Raw genomic sequence first — 26,917 nt, forward strand, 5'->3', positions numbered from 1 at the left:
CTTTTCCTTAGTTCTCAACTTTAAGTTTGGCAAACCTTTTAAAATATGATTTTGAGTAGTTATATAAAGGTCTTCTGGTGCTTGCCAATTGAAAACTCCATTTTGTTGTTTGGACAAAGTGGCTTACTTACTCTGAAGGCAAATAAATAATTTAGGGTAATGTGGCAGTCTAAAAATGCTTTGTAGTTTTTTAATGTATCTTTGCAACAGCCCTATGAGGTAATTAAGTGGCCAGTGTTAGTCTCTTCCTTTCTGAAGCGTTGAAGCACAATGGGTCAATCTCTTAACAGTGATACAGTGAGCTCAGCGCAGGAGGATTAGGTGTGCTGCTTCTCTTTTGTTTACATTTGCTAATGAAGGTCTCACACCTGGGATATTATAATGCTTTAAAATTTCTCATTTCTGCTAGGGACTGAGTATGCTTCTAACCCACGGGTAGTTTTTGGAAAGTGTTTGTGTAGGCTGCTACAATTCTTTTGCTACTGTGTATAAGAAACAGAAGGAACCAGAAACAGTAGGATCTAAGATAGAGATTTTGCTATTTCTTCCCTAAGCCAAGACCCTGAGTGGAAGGTTAGAGAACATTTATCCTGTTACCTCTCTTTGCTCTGTTGTTAGTTTTTAAAAAATATTCTTAATTTTTTTTTTAGAATTTTGAGTTCCAAATTGTCTCCTTCCCTCTCCCCTCTCCCCCTTCACTGAGAAGGCAAGCAGTATGATATGTTATACATGCGAAATCATACAGAACATTTCCATATTAGCCTTATTGTGCAAAAAAAGCTTGAAAAACCAAGTGAGAAAACTGTACTTCACTTTGCACTCAGTTCATCAGTTCGTTCATTTTTTATCATTAATCCTTTAGAATCACTGTATTGATCAGTCTTTCACAGTTGATCATCATTACAACATTGCGATGAGAGTGTTACTGTGTACAATGATCTGGTTCCTCTCACTTCACTCTGCATCAGTTCATATAGGTCTTCTCATGCTTGAAACCATCACTCTTGTCATATAGCACAGTAGGTACTCTATCACAGTCACATTGTGCTTTAGGTATTAAAATAATTTCTGCCCTAAGGAACATAAATTAGAAATCAGAATTACCTTTTTTTAGAGTACCAAGAGTAGCCTTCTGAAACTTCAGTTGTGTTTATCTGAGAAACTTAACTAGGTATCTTTTCTTTTCCTGCCTAGCTCCTGATAATTGCCCTGCTCCAAGCATGGAAGACGGGTATTCTTTGGCTTCCACACCAGCTACCACTTTGAAACTTCTGCATCTCTCTGGCCAGAGTTCTCTTATACAGGAGAGTGCCACTACGTAAGTAGCAAGAAATTAATGTTGATGGGGAAGCATGTGCATGAAGGTTAATGGTGAGGAAAGGTTAGCATTCTTTTACAAACTTAAAAAAGTTTAAGGTCTGCCTTCTCATCTGAGGGTATTGCTTGTGTTTGTATAAACCCAAAGATTGTACCTGCTGAAAAAAAAAACCAGGTACAAGGGTTCTCTTTATTTGGGGAAAGTCATATGTCCAAAGTAGGTATTTCCTGTTTCTGTGTTCCTGACTGAGCACAGGCTTGTATCTTGTCTTCTCCACAGTGCAGGCTGAATAAGAAGTGATGTAATGGCGGATGGAAATCTTTTACTCATTTTCACCTTCATAATAGCGCAGAGACACAGATGAATGTTTGAAAACATCCGCAATGTTTTCTGATTCTTGAAAAAAGCTTCATGTTCTTAGTTGATAAGCAGACACTTTAGCAGTAGTTTGTGCTTTTTAGATTCAGCATCTGTCTAGGTCACTCACTCTCTCTTGCTTACATTCTTGTTTGTTTATTATGTCTTCTGAAATGTTTGAAATGGGGAAGACTTACCTTGCCAGAGTGTTTAGTGGTTGCTTCAGGTTAGGTTTTAGTGCTGTTAGGAAAGAAAAACTGTGATTGCTACTGAAGTAACCTGTTAACTTTCTACATGTAGGAGTTCTCCAGACCTTGTTGCTCCTTCACCAGATGCTTTCCAACCTACCCCTTTTATTGTTCCTAGCAGTCCAACAGAGCAAGAAGAAGTGAAAGGTGAGAACTTTTATTTGTGTAATTTTTATCCCAGAATCGCTTTAGACTAGAAGAAACAATGAGAACCACTACAATGCTGGAGTTTTGAATTTCCTTGTAGCTGCTAGAAGGCTGTGGTTCAGATGATATAGATCAATTCATATTCATTCCATAAGTCAGCAGATCTTTAAGCCAGGCTTTTTGGTCAGGCTTTGGGGCTACACAGGTAAAAATGAAACATACCTTGCTCTCAAGTAACTTACATTTAATTCAGGGAGACAAAAAGTACATTGATAAGTATGTACAAAATAAATTCATCTATCAGGGACATGGCCTACTTGCAATGCTTCCTTCAGCTCTTTGCTTTTCTAGCACCCATCATACTTCTGATAGTCTACATTAGTAAACTGGAATTAAATTAGATTAAATTAAATTAGAACTGGATGAAAAACTTAGTTTTAAAAATAATTAAAATTTTAAAAACCTTAGTTTTAGAAATAATTAAAATTTAAATTTAAAAACATAAAAAAGAGCTGAGCTTACCACCAGAGGTCCAATAGTTTGCTGGGGATATGTGAATATGTTACATAAGAAGTCTTTTTTTTGACTTTTTTGGGATCTTAATACTGCTAGTTAGGATTATCTTGTTTTACAAAAGGATCATTCAGAGAAGATAGAAAACCTTTTTTATTCTTATTTTATTTATTTAACTTTTAACATTCATTTTCACAAAATTTTGGGTTCCAAATTTTCTCCCCATTTGTCCCCTCCCCCACCCCAAAATACCAAGCATTCTGATTGCCCCTATCGTCAGTCTGCCCTCTTTTCTATCATCCCTGCCTTCCCTTGTCCCCATCTTCTCTTTTGTCCTGTAGGGCCAGATAACTTTCTATACCCCATTACGTGTATTTCTTATTTCCTAGTAGCAAGAACAGAACTCAACAGTTGTTCCTTAAACTTTGAGTTCCAACTTCTCTTCATCCCTCCCTCCCTACCCATTCCCTTTGGGAAGGAAGGCAATTCAATATAGGCCATATCTGTGTAGTTTTGCAAATGACTTCCATGATAGTTGTGTTGTGTAAGACTAACTATATTTCCCTCCATCCTATCCCGCCCCCCCATTGCTTCTATTCTCTCTTTTGATCCTGTCCCTCCCCAAGTGTTGACTTCAAATTGCTCCCTCCTCCCATTGCCCTCCCTTCCATCATCCCCCCCACCCTGCTTATCCCCTTCTCCCCCACTTTCCTGTATTGTAAGAGGTTTTCATACCAAAATGAGTGTGCATTTTATTCCTTTCTTTAGTGGAATGTGATGAGAGTAAACTTCATGTTTTTCTCTCCCCTCCCCTCTTTATCCCTCCACTAATAAGTCTTTTGCTTGCCTCTTTTATGAGAGATACTTTGCCCCATTCCATTTCTGCCTTTCTCCTAATATATTTCTCTCTTACTGCTTAATTTCATTTTTTTAAGATATGATCCCATCCTATTCAATTCTGTGTGTGTGTGTGTGTGTGTGTGTGATCCCACCCACTACCCAGATACTGAAAAGTTTCAAGAGTTGTAAATACTGTCTTTCCATGTAGGAATGTAAACAGTTCAACTTTAGTAAGTCCTTATGACTTCTCTTTGCTGTTTACCTTTTCATGCTTCTCTTCATTCTTATGTTTGAAAGTCAAATTTTCTTTTCAGCTCTGGGGTAGGTGATTCTTGGTTTTAGTCCTAGTTCCTTTGACTTCTGGAACATCATATTCCATGTCCTTTGATCCCTTAATATAGAAGCTGCTAGATCCTGTGTTATCCTGATTGTATTTCCATAGTACTTGAATTGTGTTTTTCTAGCTGCTTGCAATATTTTCTCCTTGACCAGGGAACTCTGGAATTTGGCCACAATGTTCCTAGGAGTTCCTCTTTTTGGATCTCTTTCAGGTGGTGATCGGTGGATTCCTTGAATACTTATTTTGCCCCCTGGTTCTAGAATCTCAGGGCAGTTTTCCTTGATAGTTTCATGAAAGATGATGTCTAGGTTCTTTTTTTGATCATGGATTTCAGGTAGTCCCATAATTTTTAAATTGTCTCTCCTGGATCTATTTTCCAGGTCAGTTGTTATTCCAGTGAGATATTTCACATTATCTTCCATTTTTTTCATTCTTTTGGTTTTGTTTTGTGATTTCTTGGTTTCTCATAAAGTCATTAGCCTCCATCTGTTCCATTCTAATTTTAAAAGAACTGTTTTCTTCAGTGAGCTTTTGAACCTTCTTTTCCATTTGGCTAATTCTGCTTTTGAAAGCATTCTTCTCCTCATTGGCTTCTTGAACCTCTTTTGTCAATTGAGTTAGCCTATTTTTCAAGGTGTTATTTTCTTCAGCATTTTTTTGAGTCTCCTTTAGCAATGTGTTGACCTGCTTTTCATGCTTTTCTTGCATCTCTCTCATTTCTCTTCCCAGTTTTTCTTCCACCTCTCTAACTTGATTTTCAAAATCCTTTTTGAGTTCTTCCATGGCCTGAGCCCATTGAGTGGGCTGGGATACAGAAGCCTTGACTTCTATGTCTTTCCCTGATGGTAAGCATTGTTCTTCCTCATCAGAAAGGATGGGAGGAGATATGTGTTCACCAAGAAAGTAACCTTCTATGGTCTTAATTTTTTTCCCCCCCTTTTCTGGGTATTTTCCCAGCTGGTTACTTGACTTCTGAGTTTCCTCTCCACACCCACCTCGCCCTGAGAGCGGCCCAGCTAGTGCTTGGGGTCTGAGATTCAAATGCTGCTTCCTAGCCTTAGGGCTTTGGGTGGGGGCAGGGCTGCTATTCAGTGTGAGATTAAGTTTAGGTGCTCAGGTCGGGGCAGGGCTGCCACAAGGGGCTCAGTTCCCTCAGGGGTTTTATGTGGAGACCTTCAACAATGGATCTGAGCTCCTGCCTGCTTTGGGAGCCCTTGTCCACTGCTGCTTCCACTGCTGCGTCCCGATGGGGTCTGAGTTAGGAGACACCCCGCTCCCCTCTTGGCAAGCTGAAAAGACCCTTTCACTGACCTTTGGCGCCTGCGGGTAGAGGGACCTGCGCTGCTGCTGGAGATTTTGCCCCTGAAGCCTGTTCGGATCTATGCCTGTCTGTGGTGTGGCCAAGGCAGGGCTGGGCTCCGCTCCGGGTCCGGTGTGCGACGGACCTTTCGTGTCAGTTTTTCAGGTCTCTGGAATAGAAATCTCCTCCACTCCATTGTTCTGTGGCTTCTGCAGCTCCAGAATTTGTTGGGAGTTCTTCTTTACAGGTATTTTATGGTCTGTGGGTTAGGAGCTAGAGTATGTGTATCTTGCTACTCCTCCATCTTGGCTCCTCCCTGATAGAAAAACTTCTTGATTAATTTACCACCCTTGAAGACTTAACAGTGACTGAATATTTTCATTCATTATGACTACAATCTTCCTCCTCAGTTTTTAAGGTCTTTTGCTAGGCTACGCTGTGCTGTCCTGAATTTTCTTTATTTTTCTTTACTATCTGTCTTGTTTTACTATTTCCCATGAGGAAAAGCTTTTGTTTTTTCTCTCATACTCTTATTTCATTTCTTTCTCTAAGCCCCACATCTTGCCAAGCTCCTACCTTTCTAGCATTCAAATTGTTCCTGAAATCTCACCACCTCCACAAGTTCTCTTCTGGTAAGTTAGAAGGCAGGATTTTCACCTTTCACCTTCACCTTAGAATCATAGGATTTGATAATGATGATAGTTAACGTTTACATGGTGCTTTAAGTTTTACAGAGTGCCTCACTTAATGAATTAGCTCATTTATAAATGATCTCTTATTGTAGAGCTAGGAGGGACCTAAGAGATAATCTGGGCTAACCTCATTTTCATATGAGGAAGCCGAAGCTCAGAAAGGTCAGGTGTTTACTCAGGCTCTTTCTCGGGTCCATTTCTCTCCATTTTCTTGATGGTTGTCAGCTTCCATTGGTTCAGCCATCCTTTTTATGCAAATGCCTCCCAGATGTGTGGTCCTTATCTCTCTCCTGAGCTGCCCTCTAGACATTTCCACTGGATACCTCGTGTTCATCTCAAACAGATCTCATCTTTTCTCCTAAACCCATTCGTTTAACTTCTCTGTTTTATTTGAGAGTGCCTTCATTCTAGTCGTTCAGATTTACAAGTATTTTCCTTGACTCTTCACTCTCACACCTCCATCCTCTATCAACTCATTTGCCAGATCTGATTGATTCTACCTTGACATCCTTTCTCATGTATATTGGTTTTCTCTCTACCTAGGCAACAGCAACCCTGACTTACTAATCTTTGCCTTCATCACTTCATGCCTTGATTATTGTACTAGCCTTTAAAAATTTTTTTAAATTCAATTTTATTTTCAGTTCTGAATTCTCTCTCTTTTACCTCCACTCCTCAATTTGTTGAGAAGGTAAGAAAAACAAAACTGTTACAGATTTGTGTGGTCAAGCAAAACACATTCCTGCACTATCCATGTCACTCTACGCTCTGAGTCTGTCATCTTTCTTTCTGGAGGTAGTTTGCATGGTTCATCACTTGGAACTCTGGTTGGTTCCATTGTCTTGATCGGAGTCCCTAAGTCTTTCAGAGTTGTTTGTCTCTGATGCAATAGCCTTATAATTGATGTTCCTTCATCAGATATTTTCCCTGTTCAATCCATCTTCCATGTAGCCACTGAATCAATATTCCTAAAGCGTAGGTCTGACCATGTAATTCCCTGTTCAGTAAGCTTCACTGGCTCCTTGTTGCTTCTAGGAAAAGTACAGATTCCTCTGTTTAGCATTTAAAACCCTTTCCAGATTGATTACACAGTACTTCAGTCACTGTTTATTTCAGCCAAGCGGGCCTGTATCTCATTCCTCATCTGCAACATTAAGTTTCATGTCTCAGAGCTTTTGCAGAGGCTGTCTCTCCCATAACTAGAAGGCCTTCCTTTTTCACTGCCTTTTTGAACCCTAATTACTTTTATGGCTCATGGGTAATGCCACCTCTTCTAAGAGGTCTGTCTTGATTCCTCCCATTATTCCGGCCCCCAAACCAAAATTACTTTGTGTTTATTTTGTGTATGTTTAGTGTTTATTCACCTTTGTACTTTTCGTTTTCCCGTAGTAGAATGTAAGCTCCGTGACAGTTTCGTTTTTCTTTGTAGCCACAAAGGTTAGCATGGTGCCTGGCCCATAGTATGCTCTCTAAAAATGCTTGTTGAATTCAGTTGAATTGCTGAGATTTTGAAACCAGGTATCCTTATTTTAAATTCAGGGTTTGATTCCATGCTCCCTCTGCAGGTGCTGGTGTTGGTGCTTGTATATGATATAAAAAAATTAACTTTTGGGGGGATATTGTGACAAAATTTGAGTGTAGGTAGGCTTTTTTTTATAGTTAAACAGTGATTGAATTTCTTTCCCTCTTAACTGATTGTTGTTCGCTGAGGAAATACTAGTAAAACATGATTAGGAGGGGAGGAGCCAAGATGGTGGAGTGGAAAGACATGTATACCGTAGTGCTTCCCTCACAGCCCACAAAATACCTGTAAAAAAATGACTCAGCAAAGTCTAGAGCAGCAGAAGCCACAGAACAAAAGAGCGAAAGAGGTTTCCGGCAAAAGGTAACCCAGAAGGCTGACAGGAAAGGTCTATGTCACCTGACGTTGAGCACAATGGAGCACAGCCCTGGCCACGCGGCACTGAGAGGAACAGGACCTGAACAGACCTCCCGGCAAAGTTCCTAGCAGAGGGGGTCGCAGATACCTCAAACCACAAATGACAAAGAAGGCTCCAAAGGTCAGTGAGGGAGGGCTTGTGCAGTCTAGTCTCTTGACAAAGGACTCAGAAGTCAAGTAACTGGCTGGGAAAATGCCCCAAAAAGGGGAAAAAAAATAAGACCATAGAAGGTTACTTTCTTGGTGAACAGGTGTCTCCTCCCGTCCTTTCGGATGAGGAAGAACAATGCTTACTGTCACAGAAAGTTAAGATCCCTGCCTCCAGGGCCTTTAAAGTGAACTTAAACTGGGTTCAGCCAATGGAAGAGCTTGAAAAGTGAGTTAGCAGCTTGCTAAAGGAGAACAAAAAATGCTGAGGAAAATAACAGTTTTAAAGAGAGGCTAACTCAGTTGGAAAAGGAGGTCCAAAAAGCCAGTGAGGAGAAGGAAGCATTAAAGAGCAGAATGAGCCAAATGGAGGAGAAGGTTCAAAAGCTCACAAAACAAAATAATTCTCTGAAAGAGAGAATTGAGTTCGGGGAAGTGAATGACTGTGAGGTAAACCAAGCAGTTAGAAAGCAAGAAGAGAAGTTTGGAAAAATAGAAGATCATGTGAATCATCTCATTGGAAAAACAACTGGACCTGGAAAATAGATCCAGGAGAAACAATTTAAAAATTATGGGACTGCCTGAAAACCATGATCAAAAAAAGAGCCTAGACATCATCTTCCATGAAATTATCGAGGAAAACTGTCCTGATATTCTAGAACCAGAGGGCAAAACAAGTATTGAAAGAATCCACAGATCACCTCCTGAAAGAGATCCAAAAAGAGAAACTCCTAGGAATATTGTGGCCAAATTTCAGAGTTCCCAGGTCAAGGAGAAAATACTGCAAGCAGCTAGAAAGAAACAATTTGAGTATTGTGGAAATACAATCAGGATAACACAGGATCTGGCAGCTTCAACATTAAGGGATCAAAGGGCTTGGAATGGGATATTCCAGAAGTCAGAGGAACTGGGTTTAAAACCAAGAATCACCTACCCAGCAAAACTGAGTATAATACTTCAAGGGAATAAATGGTCATTCAGTGATAAAGAGGACTTTCAAGCATTCATGTTGAAAGGACCAGAACTGAAGAGAAAATTTGACTTTCAAACACAAGAATGAAGAGAAGCATGAAAAGGTAAACAGCAAAGAGAAGTCATAAGGGACTTACTAAAGTTGAACTGTTTACATTCCTACATGGAAAGACAATATTTGTAACTCTTGAGCCTTTCCTCAGTATTTGAGTAGGTGGGGGGATTGTACATACACATACACACACACGCACACATACACACACACACATATACAGACAGAGAGTACAGGTTGTGTTGAATCAGAAGAGATGATAACCACAAAAAAATAAAATAAAAATTAAGGAGTGAGGGAGGAAAATACTGGGAGGAGAAAGGGAAAATGGAATGAGGCAGGTTATAATTCATAAAAGAGATAAGAAAAATGTTGTTCAGTGGAGCAGAAAAGGGAGAAGGGGAGAGAGGAAAAGTGAAGTTACTCTCTCCACATATGACTGAAGGAGGGAATAACATGCTCACTGAATTTGATATGAAAATCTACCTTATACTACAGGACAGTAGGGGAGGAGGCAACGAGTGGGGTGAGGGGAATGATAGAAGGGAGGGCAAATGGGAGAAGGGAGTAACTAGAAATAAACAGTTTTGGGAAGGGACAAGGTCAAATGAGGGAAAAAAAATAAGAGGAGATAGAGTAGGATAGAGGGCAATATAGTTAGTATTACACAACGTGATTATTATGGAAGTCTTTTGCAAAACGACATATATTTAGTCTGTATTGAATTGCTTGCCTTCTCAGTGGGGATGGGGAGGGAATGAGGGAATGAAAGGGGAATTCAAAGTATTAGAAATGAATGTTGAGAATTATTATTGCATATAACCGGGAAATAAGAAACACAGGGAATGAATGGGGTACAGAAGTTTATCTTGCCCTACAATAAAAGAGAGAAGATGGGGATAAGAGAAGGGTGGGGTGTGATAGAAGGGAGGGTAGATTGAGGGAAGGGGTCATCAGAATGCAAGGTATTAGGGGGTGGGGGAAGGGGAGAGATGGGGAGAAAAATTGGACGTTACAAAGTGATGTAAAAGTAATTAGTATTAAAACAATTGACTGAACTAATTATTGAGACTAAATCAGAGACATCTGTAGTTTGGGGAAATGAATTGTAGTCTAAGCCTCCTAGAGGCAGGTAACTTCGGGTAAAATTGGGTAGTGATGGACAAGTTAAGGTTTTAATGGTAAATTTGATTTTATGATCATTATTTAATCAGGAACTAGAACAGGTATAGAAAGGCATGTAAGCCATGTAAGATTTGCCTCAAAAGATGTTCCTTAGCCAATGTGAAATTACAGTCATATCTGAAACCTGGTTATTGGAACTTGCTATTTTTAGATGCTATGGGACTGTTAAGTGACTGTTCTTCTGAGTCTTAACTCCAGGTATGGATAGCAAGAAAGGTGCTCTGAGCCTCCAGTCCATGATGCCAGTAAGCCTGTGAGATGCTGGCATGAGCTGCAAAAGGTGATCTCATGGGAAGGTCAGGAGAGCGGCTGTTCAGCCTGGGCTGAGGTGGGATTCTCCTGACTCAATTTCCTCACTGACACCTGGCAGACTTTAAGCCTGTCTGAATGCAAGTTCACAATCTACTCCTGCCTGGAACTGACATGAAGTTGGGGAGATATTGTTTCCCTGCAGTGTCCCTACTCTTAGTGGCAATTTCCTATGGTCAAAAGGTTTGTAAGCTTAATACCAGATCTATTAAATTATAAATTGTTGGTAGGGGAGCATCTGAGGTTAAGTCTAAATTAAGCTATTAGGCTTAGGACTTTAGACTAACAACAACAAGTTAGGGTCCTTTAATTCTTAGTAATAGTGTGGAGACAATTAGGTCAAGAGCTTGTGAAGTTAGCATACATAGTTATTATCTGTGTCTCAGTTGGTTAATGTTAAAAAAAAAAAAAAATTCATTTATGGCCTATATTGTAAATGCTTTAAAAGAATTATCACCCGACCAAAAGTTGGAATTGTTTTATGTGATATGAACTGTGTTAAAAATTAAAACTAAAATTAAAAAAAATATGATTAAATCTTGGGGTTAAAAATAAAAAGATCAGTTGCTTTAAAAAAAAATCTTAGCGCCATTCCAAAGCTAGAGTAAAAGACAAAATTCTGTGCCGGGCATTCTCTTTTAAAAATGTTTTTTAAAAAATTGTAAACTTAACCATCAGCAAATCAAATAAAAACAGAATTTACACAAACAAGAATTTTAAAAAATTTTGTACGTTAAATCTTAGACTTTTGTTTTATAATTTTTTAAAATGTCTTATTTCCATCTGCCTTTTTTTCTTTCAAGTATTTTTCATGATTTTATTGTTGCTTTACTTTTTACTTATAACTGTTTACGAGCTCATAGTATATATCTTGTTTTCATTTTTCTGTCTTCAATGAGCATTAGTTTATTTCCTCCTATTTTCTTTGCAGTTTTCATAGTTCTCATTTCTTATATCATGGGATGGTGGATAGAATCCTGGACTTGGGTTTAGATATCACCTGAAGCACTTGCTGGCTGGGTGATGATGGCCAGGTCACTTAAACTCCTTGAGTTTTGGTCTCTTCATCCATAAAATTGGGATGATACTTGAGGTAACCACTTAACGGGGTTGTTGGGAGGCTTAAATGAGTCAGGGTGTGGAGAACATAGCAGACTCGAAAGTGTTATATAAAAATTTCAGTTATCCTGGGGTAATAAGATTCCTTTGTATTCATATGCTACAGTTTGTTCATCCATGCTTCGCTTGGTGCTTCTTTCCATTGTTTTGCTGCTTACATATATTGCTGTTGGAATGTTTTTGTTTAGACAGGGCTTTCCCCTCCCTTCAATAACATTCTTAGGATACGGGCCTGGTCGAGGAGTCACTGAGGCAGAGTATTGACGGCTTTTAGCTCTGATTGTGTAATTCCAAATGCTCTTCAGAAAGATGGCCGTCATTCATAGCCTGACAAGGGGTGTAAGCAAATGTTTTTTCTACAGCCCCACCAAGATTTAATTGTATGGTTTAATTGTCTCTTGCAATTGAGTGGTTCAGTGGTCTTTCATTTGTTTTAATTTGCATTTCTCTTATTTTTTAAGAGTTTGAACAGTAATGTAGTTATTGATCATTTTAATCATTTCAAGTACTGCTCATTTCTGTTTTTTAACCAGTTACCCGTGGAAGTATGACTCTGAAATTGACCAACGTTTGTGTATTTCTTTATAGCTTTTAGATTTCAGACTTTTATAACAATTGTTGACATTTATACGGTACTTTGCCTGTAGTATTCATTGCAGATGTTCCCCATTTTGCAGATGAGTGAAATGAGACTCAGCACAGTTAAATGATTTACCCAAGGTCACATAGCTGGTAAACATCGGAGGCATGTTTTGAATCCAGGCCTTCTTTTGATTCCAACTTTAATACTCTTTCCACTACATTATGCTGCTTGTCTCATGTGAGAAATATCTACCACAAAGATTTTTTTCCTAGTTTGTTTGTTTTTTATTCTGAATGCATAGTTACAAATTAATCTTGGCATTTCCAAACCACTGCTTTCCATACTGTGTGTTCAGTCAAGAGTTGATAGTATTCTAAATGTTTTCACATGGTGTTTGCATATTTTTTATTGTTACTTAACCCCATTTTCTGTTTATCTGTGTCATCATCTGTCTTGTGTATAATTCACAGGAAAAGATTGTGTCAATGTGGCTTTCTTCACGTAGGAACAGAACAATGCTTTATATACATGGGATGTAGAATTTGATAAGTTTGCATATAGAAATTGTATAGAATTTGATAAATTCTATTTAATGGTGATAAAGATAAAAAAGACAGTGTTCTATAACGTATAGTGCAGTGACAGTACTGTCACAAATGCTGCATTTCAGTTCCTGTTCTCTGGGCACTAAGTTGAAATGCATGGAAAGAGTCCTGTGGTTTGGGGAGTAGGAAAGACAAACAATTTCTCAAACTTCACATCTTGTCTCCTGCCTGTGCCTTTATTTGAACAAGTTTCCCCTATTCTTGGAATATGCTTAGTACTCTGTCTACTTTTCAGAATCTTTGTTTGCCTTTACATTTCATTTTAGGTGCTTCCTTTTCTGAAATTTTGTCAGAAAATTATTAGTACGGTGTTCTTCCCTTCCTTTATTACCTCTTCTACCCTCTCACCCCTCAATATACATTCCTGTTAAGTCTCTGGCTACAGACCCCGTGAATTGCTGTGAAGTGGCGATTTTGTTTCAAAATTTGTGACATCAGTTACATGCTACTTGTCTGCTCAGTGCTTGAAAAAGGACTTGTAAGAGATCTAATAGAATCCTCTCTAGATTTTATATTATATCATTTTTAAGAAAATTTAATTTTAGTGTTCAACATTCACCTTTATAAGATTTTGAGTTCTAAATTTCTCCTTCTCCTTCCCCAAGATGGCAGGCAGTCTGATCCAGGCCATACTTGTAGAGTCATATTAAACATATTTCCACATTAGTAATGTTGTAAAGAATCTGAATCAAAGGTAATAACCATAAGAAAGAAAAAACAAAAAAGGGAGAAAAGAAGTCTGCTTTGATCTGCACTCAGACTCCGTGGTTCTTTCTCTGGATGTGGAGAGCATTTTCAATCATGAATCTTTTGGACTTGTCTTAGATCAGTTGTATTTTCAACAAACATTTCCTTTAAGTTTTAAATTTTCTTCCCCTCCCTCCCCGAGAAGGCAAACAGTCTTATATGGGTTCTACACATACATTCTAATTAAACACATTTTCACATTAGTCATGTTGCATAGGTGAATTAAAAAAACCGTGAGAAAAACCAAACCAAAAGGATTTTGTTATTTTTTAAGGGAAAAAAAAGACTTTCAAAAACTCTTTTACTTTTGGGACTCCTTTGTATTTTATTTTTTAAAATAAATTTTATTCATGCCTTTTGTCTTTGTATCAGCCATTTCTGAAAATAGCCGCCTCACCTTCCTTCTTCCAGATTAAATTCTCCCTTGTAAAAAAAGCAATTATGCAAAAACACCCAATAAAGTGACTGTGTCTGGTACTGTATGTAACATTCTGCTCTGGCCTCTCTGATGTGAGAAAGTAACCGTTTCCTTATATATCCTTCAGTGCCAGTTTTCTTTCATTTAATCTGACTTATTTTACTCATCTTTTAATTTTTGTTGTTGTAGCAATGTACATTTGTAGTAATGTAGCATTCTTTTGGTTCTGCTTATTTTTACTGTAAATTAGTTGATAGAAATCTGAGTTTCTCTGAATTCTACTTGCCATTTCTTACTGCATATAATATTCCAATTATACTCATAAAACAGTTTTTTCACCCATTCCCCAATTAACAGACAATCGTTTTATTTCTTGCCTTTGCTGTCACAAAGAGAGCTGCTATGAAGTTTTGTTCTATGATGGATCTTTGTTTGTATCTTTCACTTCCTTTCAATGTATTTCTAATGGCTGGGGCAGAGGCTAGAAACACTGTCATTTTTTTGGTGTGGCTCCAGACTGATGTGCAGGGCAGTTAGATCGGTTCATAGTCCACAAATGATGTGCTTGTGTGCCTGTCTTCCACAGTCCTTATAGTGACTTTCTTGTATTTTTTGTCATCTTTTTCAGATTGTAGGGTGTGAGGTAAAACCTCAGAATTGTTTCATTTAATGTTTTTTTGAATACTGATCATTTGGAGCGTCTTTCCACGTGGTTATTTTTAAATTGCAATTTTTCTTTTGAGGAATGTGTGTATTCGTATCTTTTGACCCCTTCTCTGTTGGGGAATTTCTTTTGATTATATATGTGTCAGTTGCATATACATACATATACGCACACATACATATATATGTGTATATATTTGTATGAAGGATATGAGACTTGTCCTTGTAAATATTTGAGGCCAATATTTTTCCTACTTGACGTTTTCCCCTTTATTCTTTCATTTTTGATTTAATTTAGCAAAAGCCTTTTGTCTCTACCATGTTTGCTCCAACTCAAAATGTTTTCCTCCTAAATAAATATATTACAAAAAAATAAATTCCTCAGTTCGTTTCTACACAGTACAGCAATTTCCATGTTAACTGGATTCAAAAAATTTATTTCTCCCACTGTGTCTCAGGTTCCTCACCTCTCAGTCATCTTCCTGCTTTTGGAGTTGTGGTTTATCATTGTATTGATCAGAGTTCTCAAGTTTGTCACAGCTGCTCTTCCATATAATGTTTGTATCGTCATATGAATTATTCTCCTGGTTATCTGCTTCATTGTGCGTTATAAAGGCAGTCCCAATTTCCTCTGAAATTCTCCATTTCATCATTTCTTAGGCATAATGATGCTCCATTATGTTTATATACCACAGTCTGTTTAGCCATTCCCCAACAGGAGGGCAACCCCCTTGGTTTTCAGTTTGGGCTGCCATGAACAGAGCTGCTATGAATATGTTTGTACATGTAGAGATCCCTTTTCTCTTTATTTGGTTTTTTGGGGTATGGATCTATGTAGTAGGTGTTAGAGCAAAGTTGAAAGGTATTTGGAATTTGGTAATTTTCAAGACATAGTTCTAAATTGCTTTTTACAATGATTGGATGAATTTGTGGTTCTACCAACCGTGCATTCACATTTCTGCTATCCCACAGTTTCTCTAGCATCTGTCATTTTCCTCTTTTAACTCTTATGTTTGCCAATCCAGGTATGGGGTAGGATCTCAGACCTGTTTTTATTTGCATTTCTCTCATTATTTTGGTTGTTGATAGACTGAATTTCTTCCTCTGAAAACTGCTTATTATTTTTATTTTTTACCATATATCCATTAATGAGTGGCTGTTAGTGTATTATAAATTTAAGCCACTTTCTTAACTATTTTCGAATTGACACCTTTGTCAGGGACATTTGAAGCAAAGGTTCCCCCTCCCCCACAAGTTTCATGTTTTTCCTCATAACTTTTACTATATATTCTGTTATGCAAAAAAATTTCAATTTTATATAATCAAAACTCCCCATTTAACCTTGTGTGATCCTATCACTTTACTTTATAAAGGCTTATCCTTTCCATAGTTAGGAAAGGTAATTTTTTTCCTTGGTTCTTCTAATTTGTTTTTAAATACGACTTTTCATATCTGTTAGGTACCCGTTTGGAGCTTAATTTTGGTATAAGGTATGAAGTACTGATAAAAATCTAATTTTGCCGGACTCCTATCCAGTCCTGCCAGAAGTTTTTGTCAGAGAGCAAGGCCTTTCCCTAAACTGCACTGTGTGGTTGTATTTGTTTGCTTTTGTGCTGTGTACCTCATCTGTTCCACTGATCCACGTCTCTTTTTTCCCACAGCCAAATTAATTTGAGGATTACTGCTATAGCGTAGAGTTGGAAATCTGGTGTTGCTAAGTCTACTTCCCTGCTTCTTCAGTTCTCCCCACGCCCCCCAGCATCCCCCAATTTCTTTTGAGATTCTTGGCCAATGTTTTTCTTCATACGAATTTTGTTATTTTTTTCCAGTTTTATAAAGTAATCCTTTGGTAGTTTGATATGGGACTAAATAAAAATTAATTTAGCTAAGGTTGGCATTTTTGTTGTATTGGCTTAACCTACCCTTGTGCAGTTTATGTGTTTGCGTGTATGTGTGTGTGTGCGCGTGTGCGTGTGTGTGATCTAGCTCCCTACATATGTATGCATCTTTTTTTTTTTTTGCCAGTACATATAGATGTGCCTTTACTTCTACGTTCACGTAGTCAGTCGGTCTCTGGGTGGGTCTTGGAAGACGCGCACCCCAAATGTATTGTAGCTCCTCCAGTGATTTTGAACGGAGTTTCTCTTGTTAGCTCTTCTTGCTGCTGTATTTTATCTTTCTAGGTAACAAATAGAAATACTTAGGATTTATATAGATGTATCTTATGTTTTACAACTTTGCTGAAGTTATTAACTGTTAATGTTGTAGTTCACTCTGGGTTTTCTAAATATGCCATTTCTTCTTCAGAAATGATGTTTTTGTTCTCTTTTTGCCTGTTCCTTCCCTCACGTTCTTCTTCTTTTCTTACTGCTAGAGTCGGCATTACGTTAAATGATCATGATAATGGGTGTCCTTGCTTTATCCCTAGTCTTATTGGAAAGGCTTACTTTTCCTCTTAGATTTAGATAATTGCTGTTTACTCTACTAAGGAAAGATCACTTTATTCATTCGTTTCTCAAGTTTTCAGTAGAATTGGGTGTTGACTTTGGTCAAAAACCTTTTTCATTTCAGCTGAGTAATTGTGTAGATTTTATTTCTGATATTATTAACATGGTTCAGTCTTCCTTATTTTAAATAGCTCCTGCATTCCTGGTTTACTCTCAGATTGGTCGTCTTGGTCTTTCTGATATGTTGTAGTTTTACTTTTATTTTAATTTTAAAGGTTTTCTTATCCATATTTTGGGGGATTATTAGTTTGCATTTTTCTTTCTCTGCTTCATCTCTCTCTCATTTTGAGTCATCAAGATTGGATTTTTTTTTCTTATTATGATCAGTTTTTATGATGTTGGAATTGATTATTTTTGAATGTTTGGTGGAATTCACTTGAGAATCTTTATGGAGGGTTTTTCCTTTGGGAGTTCGTATTTCAGATATTGTATTACTTAGCAGATAATCTGGGTGTTTTGTATTTTTGTAAGCATTCATTGATTTTCTCTGACATTGCGCTAACAAATAATTGAACAAAAGTTTTTAATTTATTCTTTAGTTGTAAGTTTTTTCATTTTTGACATGAACAGTTTGATTTTTCTCTGTCTTTTAATTAGGTTAGCTAACTTTTTTTTAGGGTTTTTTCGGGGAGAGGACTCCTAATTTTAATTATCAACTCAGTGGCCTTTTTGCTTTCAACTTTATTAATCTCTTTAGTTTTCAGAATTCCTGCATTGTCATTTAGCTTGGGATTTTTGATTTGTGTTTGAAATTCTGTGAATGGCGTGCCCACTTCCTTGATTTGACCTTCCTTTTGTTGATAGAATTCTTTAAAGATACAGATTTTCCCCTCAGAACTGCTATTACTGCAACCTATAAATGTGTGTATTTGTCATGTCATTTAATAGAATTTTCTATCACTTTTATAATTTGTTCTTTGACCTTCCGGTTCTTTAAAATTATTTTATTTAATCTGCAGTTATTTTAAAATTCTTTATTTAAGGGACCTCTATTGAATATAACTTTTACTGATGTCTGTAAATTCTCTTTTTAGTATTTCTGCTTTTCTGCATTTTTGTTGAGATCTTTATGCTGTGCGGTCAGTTTTGGGAAAGGCCTTACGCACAGTCTAGAAGTGTGCAGATGCCTTTTTGTTCCGATGCAGTAATTGCCAGAGACTTGTACTCTCTAATTTCCTAAAGTTCTCTTCATGTCTGTGAAACATTCCTCCTTCCATTCTCCTCGGGTTTTTAAAAAAAGAATATAACTTTTTATATTTAGGGTTCATACTCTGTTTGAGATTATGTCAGCATATGGTGTAAAATGTTATTCTAAACCTAATTTTTGCCAAATTGTTTTGTGGTTTCCCCAGGACTGCTTGTCAGATAGGGAGTCCTTTATCTAGCAACTGATGGATGTTCTTGAATTTATCACAGACACCTGGCCACTGCTTTCAGGGGCTTCCTGATCCTGCTTCTGTATTAATATTCTGTTTCTTAGCCAGTACCAAATCGTTTTGATGATTACTGCTTCATAATATAGTTTGAGGTCTGGTGAGTGCAGTGGCTTCTACATTGGTGCTTTCAAACATCATTTCCCTAAAAGTCTTCTAAAAATGTATTGGGCTTCCCCCTCACTATGGGTTTTCAAGTGAAAACTGGATGATCACTTGAGGATGTTGTGAGAATTGTGTAGAGGTATGGATTGGACTAGATAGTCTCTGTGGTCCCTTCCAACCCTGAATTTCTGTCACGACTGTCATTTTATTTCTGGCAGCTGGTAGAGAACCTTGTACGTACAAGTTACTTAAATGCTTTTTGGTTTGAATCTAGGGTAACTCAGCATTTCATTGGGAAACTGGTTTAGCAAGGGTAAATTTTGGAAAGGGTGTGTAATTGGATTAACCAAGAGCAAGGTTCTAGAGCAGTTCAGGTTAGGCAGCAGCTAGAATAGGTCATGGTCATTTCTTGAAGAAGACTGATTATGGAGAAGAGGAAGCTAGAGTCAAGTGAATATTTATTTAAGTAAATATCCAAAGTGATTGTTCTATTCTAGTTTATTTCTCTTTTTGGCATCATGCTAGACACAAGGGCAGAGTGGCCTCTCTTTGTAATATGCCTGACAGTTAGTGCTGTATGCATCCCAAGGACTCGGAGAGCTAGCCGGTGCTCCTGGAGCACCGGCAGGCACACAGCTGTTGTGTGATGTTAGTTTTTGTGTCTGTGTTTCTTCTGTCGTAACTGGTTTCAGCAAAGGGTACGCGGCATCCACTTGGAAGAATGGGGAACTCACTTGCCATTCTTCAAAGTGTTTGGCGGTTCAAGCAGTTGTACAAATAGGACACTAGTAAGAGCTACTTTCTTAGGCAGAATACTGCCCCAAACCACCTTCATTAAAATTCATTTAATTACTTGCACAGGGGAACAGTTTGCTTTGAATTAGTACTAATTTAGTTTTCATCTAAATTTTTTTAGGAATATATGGTTTTTTTGGAGCAAATTCTAGTCATTTCCCCTCTTTTTTTGTTTGTTCTTACAGTACAAATAATAAATACTGCACTGTCTGAGTTCCATGAAATCTGGGCACAAGCAGTGTTTTTTAAGTTCTTCTTTAATGCGCTTTGAGGAGGGGAAGAGTCTTGTGGCACACAGCCTATTAATAGCATGAGTGGCTCCTGTCTTAAACTGGAGGTGGCATAAGAATTACATTGGTTGGTGACTGACTCTTGCAATATGTTTTCCATTTTAAAAATCAGATGAGCCAATGGACATGTCGGTAATGCCCGAGGAGGAAGGAGATATTCTAAAGAACTCCCTGGAAGAAGAAGCGATGGAGGTAGAAAATCCTCCCCCTGAACAGACAGTGCTCCCTCAAACCTCAACACCGATATCCCAGAGCACACCCCTCTTCACTTCTGAGCCACTTCCTGTCCCATCCCAGCCTGACTTTTCTCATGTAAGTATTTCCAGGGGTGCTCACTCCCATTTATTTCGCCACATAAGTCTTCTTCAGATTATCATGCTGCCTCATGGTGGGGAAGGAATTGGGGGAAATAAGATATGTACATATACTACAGGAATATTTTCACACAGATAAACGCAAACAGTCCAATAGCTTAATTGGTGCAACTTTTAAATTTTAATGCATTAAATCATGAAATACAAAAATGAAGGTTTTCAGTTTAATCTAAGTGACTGTATGAATCTGTTCAATCTAAGTGCTTATTCTTTCACAACTCGATGGAAGAGTTATTTTAGCGTTGCTAGGAGAACCTCTGCTCTTGGTATTTCATGCATTGTGGTGTGCATCTGCAATCAGGAAATAGCACGAATGGGACAGCACGTAAAGAAATTCTAGCTCTAAGAAATTTTATCAAGATGTGTATTTTATTGAAAGGACTTCATCTTGTGCAGACTACTAACAGTGGAAAATGGAAAGCACAAAACTACATAGAGACAGAATGAATTGTTTAATTAAAATACATACGTATATATATATATATATTTTAGTATCAGCAGAATTTATTTTGTTACCAATTAAAAGGCCAAACTTTTTTTTTTGCCTCATTAGCATGTTTATGTAGCTCAGACTACTGAATCAAAATCACTTAAATTCTGATTATAAAAGATAGTTGTAAAGAAGTGAAATTAAGATAAGTTATTTTACAATGCTTTTTACAGACGAGCTTTGTGACTTACAATGTACTGTAGGAAGAGTATATTATTAACAGCTATACTCCTGATATTCTTTTGGGGATGTTGCAAGTTTTTGTTAATATACATATTGATTTTGGCACATTATTTGTGATTAATATACATATTAATTTATTGGCAAGGGGAAGTAAAATGTTAGTTGAATGTATTTTTGACTGTGTCTAATAAATGCTTTTTGGAGTGTTTCTTAAGGGCAGTCTGGTACTGTTTTTTGTTAATTTGGGTCTTGACTGGTCTGGATTGAAGGTGACCCTGGATGTTGACCTACGTAGATTGAATCCTGGATATTCGTTTGCAATCCACAATTATTCCTCATCCACAGTCTTCGCGAAGTTCAACTAAAGTATGTGCTGTAGTGCTGATGTTGCCCCCAAGGGATCATGAGGACCAAAAGTGACCAAGGGATGGAATGGCCTTCCCTGACCAGCACTTGTGATGACATCCAGAACTCACTAGATTCTGCTCTATTTGAAGTGCTGTTGCTAATATAGAAATCCCCAACTTAATGATTTAATGACTAGATTCTCATTGCAGGAATTTTATATGCCAAGCTCATTAACATTTACTTGGATGAAATTTAAAAGGAATTTAGTTTTTAATTCGATGTCTCTTTTTGCATGGTCCTTATTTTTATTAGAAGTTTTGTTTGCTTCATAAGCCATATCCCTGAGCTATGTTGTCATCTTAGAGCAGTATGTTATAGCTTGCACTTATAGAATTTCATTGGAATTCCTTTGTAACTTTGTTAACTGGTTTTTTTCCCAGTCCAGTTATTAGTGTTAAAATGGGGTATGTTCCTATATTTGTTCTTTTATAAAGTTGTGAGATTTTATTTTGGAGAGTATGAGGCATATTTTGACTAGGTGGAGGCAGATAAAGAATATATATTTTTTTATTAAATTATTTTATTTGTTTTCAGTGTTCTACAATGACTTCCATATATCTTAGATTTTTTTCCCCCTCACTTCCCCTCTTTTCCCCCTCCCTCCCATACAATTCTATATAGGTTCTACACATACATTCCTATTAAACACATTTTCAAAAGGAATGTATTTTAAAAGTAGTTGTTAAAAGTGTCTGTCTAAAGGGGCATCTAGGTGGTGAAGTGGATAGAGCACTGGCCCTGGAATCAGGAGGACCTGAGTTCAAATGTGGCTTCAGGCACTTACTAGCTGTGTGACCCTGGGCAAGTCACTTGACCCAGATTGCCTCGCAAAAAAAAAGGGGAGAAAAAAAAGTGTTTGTCCAGGCTCTCAGATATGTGACCGTTACAGTCAGGTCCCAGTTAGTGCAAATAATGGAATTCCTGTTTGCATTTGTGCTATTCAAAGTTATATTTATGTAAACTCTGATTATTTATTCTAGCCCAGTGGAAATATGCAGTGCGTATTCAAATAATGCAAACACTTTAGGGGATTTATTATTCATAGTATTTAGGACTTAGCTGTGTATTTTCCAAAAGAGCAAAGAAGAAATTCAAGGCGCTGAAATATAGACTGATATTGTACGTATGGACTGTCTTGTAATCTTATTTGATTCCTAGTTAGATGTTATAATTTTAAAATAATAGCACATTCATACCTCGCCTGCTTGGCATACAAATTTTCAGAATTCAAATTCAGAGTGGCACAGCAAAAGAAAAATCTTTTAGAATTGACATCTGTCCTAGATTTGATTTGTGATCAGCGTAGTGACGTTCATCAGCTGCCATAATGCTGGGAAGCAAGATGGTTGCACTGCTCTTTTGTGAAAGAATGAGAACTTCACTGAACGGTTTACTCTGTGTTTAAGGAGTCATGTACTTTCTGAGTTTCACAATCACCGCTCTTCCTAAGACAGAGTCCTTTAGTAAAATTCACACAAGTGCGTGCTGATTCTTCACCATCATTATTTTTAAAGTGCCCATTTAGCTGTATGACGCTGTATTGGAACTCTAAACATATGTAGTCAAATATTTAAATGTTTTTCCTTTCTTCCAAGGGAGAAGTCTGTTATCTTTAAAAATATCTTATATACATTCTGTTTTACTCATGTCTGTGATTTGGCAAGAGGAACTGGAGGAGGAAATAGCTTTTTGTTTTGAGAAAAAGATTGATATACAAATCTGGGATTTTTTCCTAAACACACCTTTTTTAACCCTGTGATCATGGGCAAAGTGCTTATAAACTCAGTTATTTGGTTTCTAGTTTAAATAAAAAGAGATGTAGGTTTCTGATGTGAATTATAGATGAACAAAGTAATTTGAATGTGAAGAAAAAAATGTTTATTACCTTTTCTCTCCTTAGGACATTTTTATTCCATCTCCAAGTTTGGAGCAGGGACCAAGTGATGAAAAGAACACTGAAGATAGATACAATTCCTCTTTCACAGTGGAGTGCTCTAAGACCTCACAGACTGAGGAAGAAAATCCCACTGAGGATCTTGGGCAGCCACTGATGGGAGAATCCTGTAAGCTGATGCTTTCTGGAAGTGATTGCAGCCAGTCTACAAAGATGGAGAGTTTGACCTCTCAGCAGATCGATGAAGATGCTAAGAACATGCAGACTGAAGATACACAACCTGTATCTCAAACTCTGGAATCTAAAGTTTGTCCCACAGAAGATTCTAGTGTACTAGTGAACCAAACAAAAGACAGTCAAGAAGAGCTGAGTGCAAACTGTAAAAAGACAGAAGATGATGTAAAAACTACAAATGAAATGATCATTTCAGCCACTGAATGCAAAACCAGAGAAGAGATGGAACATGTTTGTGTTGATTTTACATGTGATTCAGGAAGCCAAGTACTTCTTTCTGAGAGTCTTTCGTCTGAGGCTGTTTCTGAGGCTCTTCCATCTGAGGCTCTTCCCTCTGAGGCTGTTTCGTCTGAGGCTGTTCCATCTGAGGCTGTTCCGTCTGAGGTTCTTCCGTCTGAGGCTGTTCCATCTGAGGCTGTTTCATCTGAGGCTGTTGCGTCTGAGGCCCATTTAAATGCATTAGATCAGGAGGTCTCTGTGGAGGCTAAAGAATATCACACAGAGGAGAGGTCTTCAATTTCTGAGGTTGAAGAAATTCCTGAAACCCCTTGTGAAAGTCAAGAGGAGGGGCAGAAAGAAGAGAAAGAAAACAGGGAGAGTAGCCCACTCCATCCCTCTCTGATTCAGACTCAGTCACCAGGATTATGCCTCCAAGAAAAAATCCCAGATCAAGAGTACCAAGGAGCTATGGAAGTTAATACTAGTGTCAGTGGTAGTGATTCTCCAAAAAAACTGAAAATGCATGATGAAGAACTGGAACAGAAGGACCCAGAGGCTTGGGGAGAGGCCACCTCAGAAAGCTGTGGTGTCATTGTAGAAGAGAAAGCCACAAAAGATGAGTCCTCAGCTGATATTGCCTCTCAGCCTGTTGTGGGAGAAGAGGCCCACGAAGATACTTGTTCTCGTGTGGACGTTGATCCAGGAATAGAACTGGGTGCTAAGAACAGTCTAGATGCTAAGGGAGAGAAGAGCCAAGAATCTGACGAGAATCTGGAATCACTTACTGAGAAGGAGAACCCTCAGCACTCTCCAGTGTCTTTAGAAAGAGTAGATGATATACTGAGAACTGAACAGGAGAAGCAGCAGCCACAATCTCCAGGGCAAGCAGACAATTTATTAATAAAACATTCGCAAATGGATACTATAGAGGAATCAGGCAGTGAAGGAAAGACTCAGCAGCTTGGGAAAGCCGCTGACCATTGTCTTCAGAGCCCCTGTGAAAGCTCCAATGGTGAGTACGATTCATAGATACGAATGGGAACTGTTTGACTCGTTCAGCTGATGGATTGAGAAGCTTAACCAGAATTGATTTTTGAGAGGTGGGAATAGAGGGCTGAAGGTTATTATTGGAGCTAAATTCTAAAGTGGAACAGATATTAATAAACGGAATAACAATTAGCCAGTTATCAAAAATAATCATTTTTTCTAATCAGAGGTTGTCTTTACTGACTATAATTCTGGCTGCCTTATAGTCATAAAGGTTCTTGAATTTCACAAATACGTATAAATTGTACTTACCTTGCTTTTTTTAGGGGGAGAAATTGTGGAAGTGGGGTAGGGAGCACAGCTATACTGTATTTTCAGTTGAGTCATCTAGAAATAATAAATATTCACTTAATCTTCATAGAACTACAGATAGGCTCTTAATTAAATAATTTGCTAATAATTGTTTTCTCTTCAAGAGTATTAGACTAAGTTTCTAAGTATGATTTAACATATATATAAATCTTAGAAATTAAGACTTGAAAGATTTAATGTCCATACTTCTTCTGGGATCTATTTCAAGATTATAAATTGTTTTGAGCTGTGTTGCATACTACTGAGAGACTGCAAATAAGAACATATCATCATAGTGCTGAAGTATTCTTAATTTTTCAAAGGTTGTATTAGTGGGATTATAAGCTCTGACAGGTCATTTCATGTGAAAAAGGCTTCCAGTATGGGCTTGGTGATGCCAGGTTGGCTATTAAGTGTTTATCGGGGTTCTTTTTTAATACATAATATAGTTATTTTTCAGTTTTCAACATTAACTTCCATAAGAATTTGAATTCCAAATTTCCTCACATCTCTACCTACCCCTCACTCCAGGACAGCATGTACCCCATCCACCCCTTCCCCTAAGTCTGTCCTCCCTTTTATCATCCTCCTCCTTTTCCCACCCCCTCTCCCTTCTGTTTTCCTATAGGGCAAAATAGTTTTCTATACCCCATTGCCTGTACATCTTATTTCCTAGTTGCATGAAAAGAATTTTTAACATTAATTTTTAAAGCTTTGAGTTCCATATTCTCTCTCTCCCTCCCCACTCACCCTCATTGAGAAAGCAAGCAGTTCAATATAGCTCATCCATGTGTAGCCATGCAGAACACTTCCATGACAGTCGTGTTGGGAAAGACCAACCACATTTCTCTCTGTCCTGCCCTCCATTTATTCCATTTTCTCTCTTTACCTGTTCCCACAGTAGTACTTGCTTCTGATTATCCCTTTCCCCAATTTGATGTCCCTTCTATTATCCTCCCTCTCCTATCCCCTTTGCTCCTGCCTTCCTGTAGGGTAAAATAAATTTCCCTACCCAACTGAGTTTGTGTTATTCTCTCCTTAAGCCAGATTCCATGAGAGTAAGGTTCCCTTAGTCCTTTTCATTTCCTCCTTCCTCTCCTTCATCATAAAAGCTCTTTCTTGCCTCTTTTATGTGAGATGATTTGCTACATTCTACCTCTCCCTTTCTCTTTCTCCCAGTACATTCCTCTCAACAGTAAATTTTATTTTTTAGGTATTTTCCATATTCAGCTCACCCTCTGTCTCTCTGTCTCTCTCTCTTCCTCTTCCTCTGTATCTATCTATCTTATCTGCCTATCTGTCTGTTTATCCATCCACACCCATATGCATACCTACAGATATACATACACATACACACATATAAATTCTCTCTAACTACTCTAATACTGAAAAAGGTCTCATGAATTACAAATATTTTTCCATGTAGGAATGTAAGCAGTTCAACTTCAATGAGTTCCTTAAGGCTTCTCTTTTCTGTTTACATTTTCATATTTCTCTTGATTCTTGTATTTGAAAGTCAAATTTTCTGTTCAGCTCAGGTCTTTTCAACAAGAATACAATGCTTGGAATTCCTTTATTTCATTGAAATTCCATTTTTTTTCCTGAAGTATTGCACTCAGTTTTGCTGGGTAGGTGATTCTTGGTTTTAGTCCCAGTTCCTTTGACCTCTGAAATATCCCATTCCAAGCCCTTTGATCCCTTAATGTTGAAGCTGCCAGATCCTGTGTTATCCTGATTGTATTTCCACAATACTCAAATTGCTTCTTTCTAGCTGCTTGCAGTATTTTCTCCTTGATCTGGGAACTCTGAAATTTGGCCACAATATTCCTAGGAGTTTCTCTGTTCGGGTCTCTTTCAGGAGGTGATTGGTGGATTCTTTCAATACTTGTTTTGCCCTCTGGTTCTAGAATATCAGGGCAGTTTTCCTCAATAATTTCATGGAAGATAATGTCTAGGCTCTTTTTTTGATCAAGGCTTTCAGGTAGTGCCATAATTTTTAAATTGTTTCTCTTGGATCTATTTTCCACGTCAGTTGTTTTTCCAATGAGATGTTTCACATTATCTTCTATTTTTTCAAATTTTTGGTTTTGTTTACTAACTGCTTGGTTTAATTCATAGTCATTAATTTCTCTGAATTCAGTTCTCTCTTTCAA

The 26,917-nt window shown here is 37.7% G+C and overlaps 1 protein-coding gene across 9 annotated transcripts in view; it reads left to right on the forward strand.

The window, feature by feature from the left end:
- The window catches only part of TP53BP1 (tumor protein p53 binding protein 1), a 120,904-nt gene that overhangs the window by 9,850 nt on the left and 84,137 nt on the right, over nucleotides 1-26,917 (forward strand). For all 9 annotated transcript variants that reach the window (XR_011970593.1, XR_011970592.1, XM_072624733.1 and 6 more), the window contains 4 exons: nucleotides 1,195-1,318; nucleotides 1,976-2,070; nucleotides 19,737-19,936; nucleotides 22,980-24,438. Coding sequence is in view for 7 of the 9 variants with exons in the window: in XM_072624733.1 (XP_072480834.1) it covers nucleotides 1,195-1,318; nucleotides 1,976-2,070; nucleotides 19,737-19,936; nucleotides 22,980-24,438 (1,878 nt within the window). In the remaining 2 variants the exon portion in view is untranslated. The remainder of the gene's footprint in view (nucleotides 1-1,194; nucleotides 1,319-1,975; nucleotides 2,071-19,736; nucleotides 19,937-22,979; nucleotides 24,439-26,917) is intronic.

This window comes from Notamacropus eugenii, chromosome 7, assembly GCF_028372415.1.
Source record: "Notamacropus eugenii isolate mMacEug1 chromosome 7, mMacEug1.pri_v2, whole genome shotgun sequence".
Taxonomy (NCBI): domain Eukaryota; kingdom Metazoa; phylum Chordata; class Mammalia; order Diprotodontia; family Macropodidae; genus Notamacropus; species Notamacropus eugenii.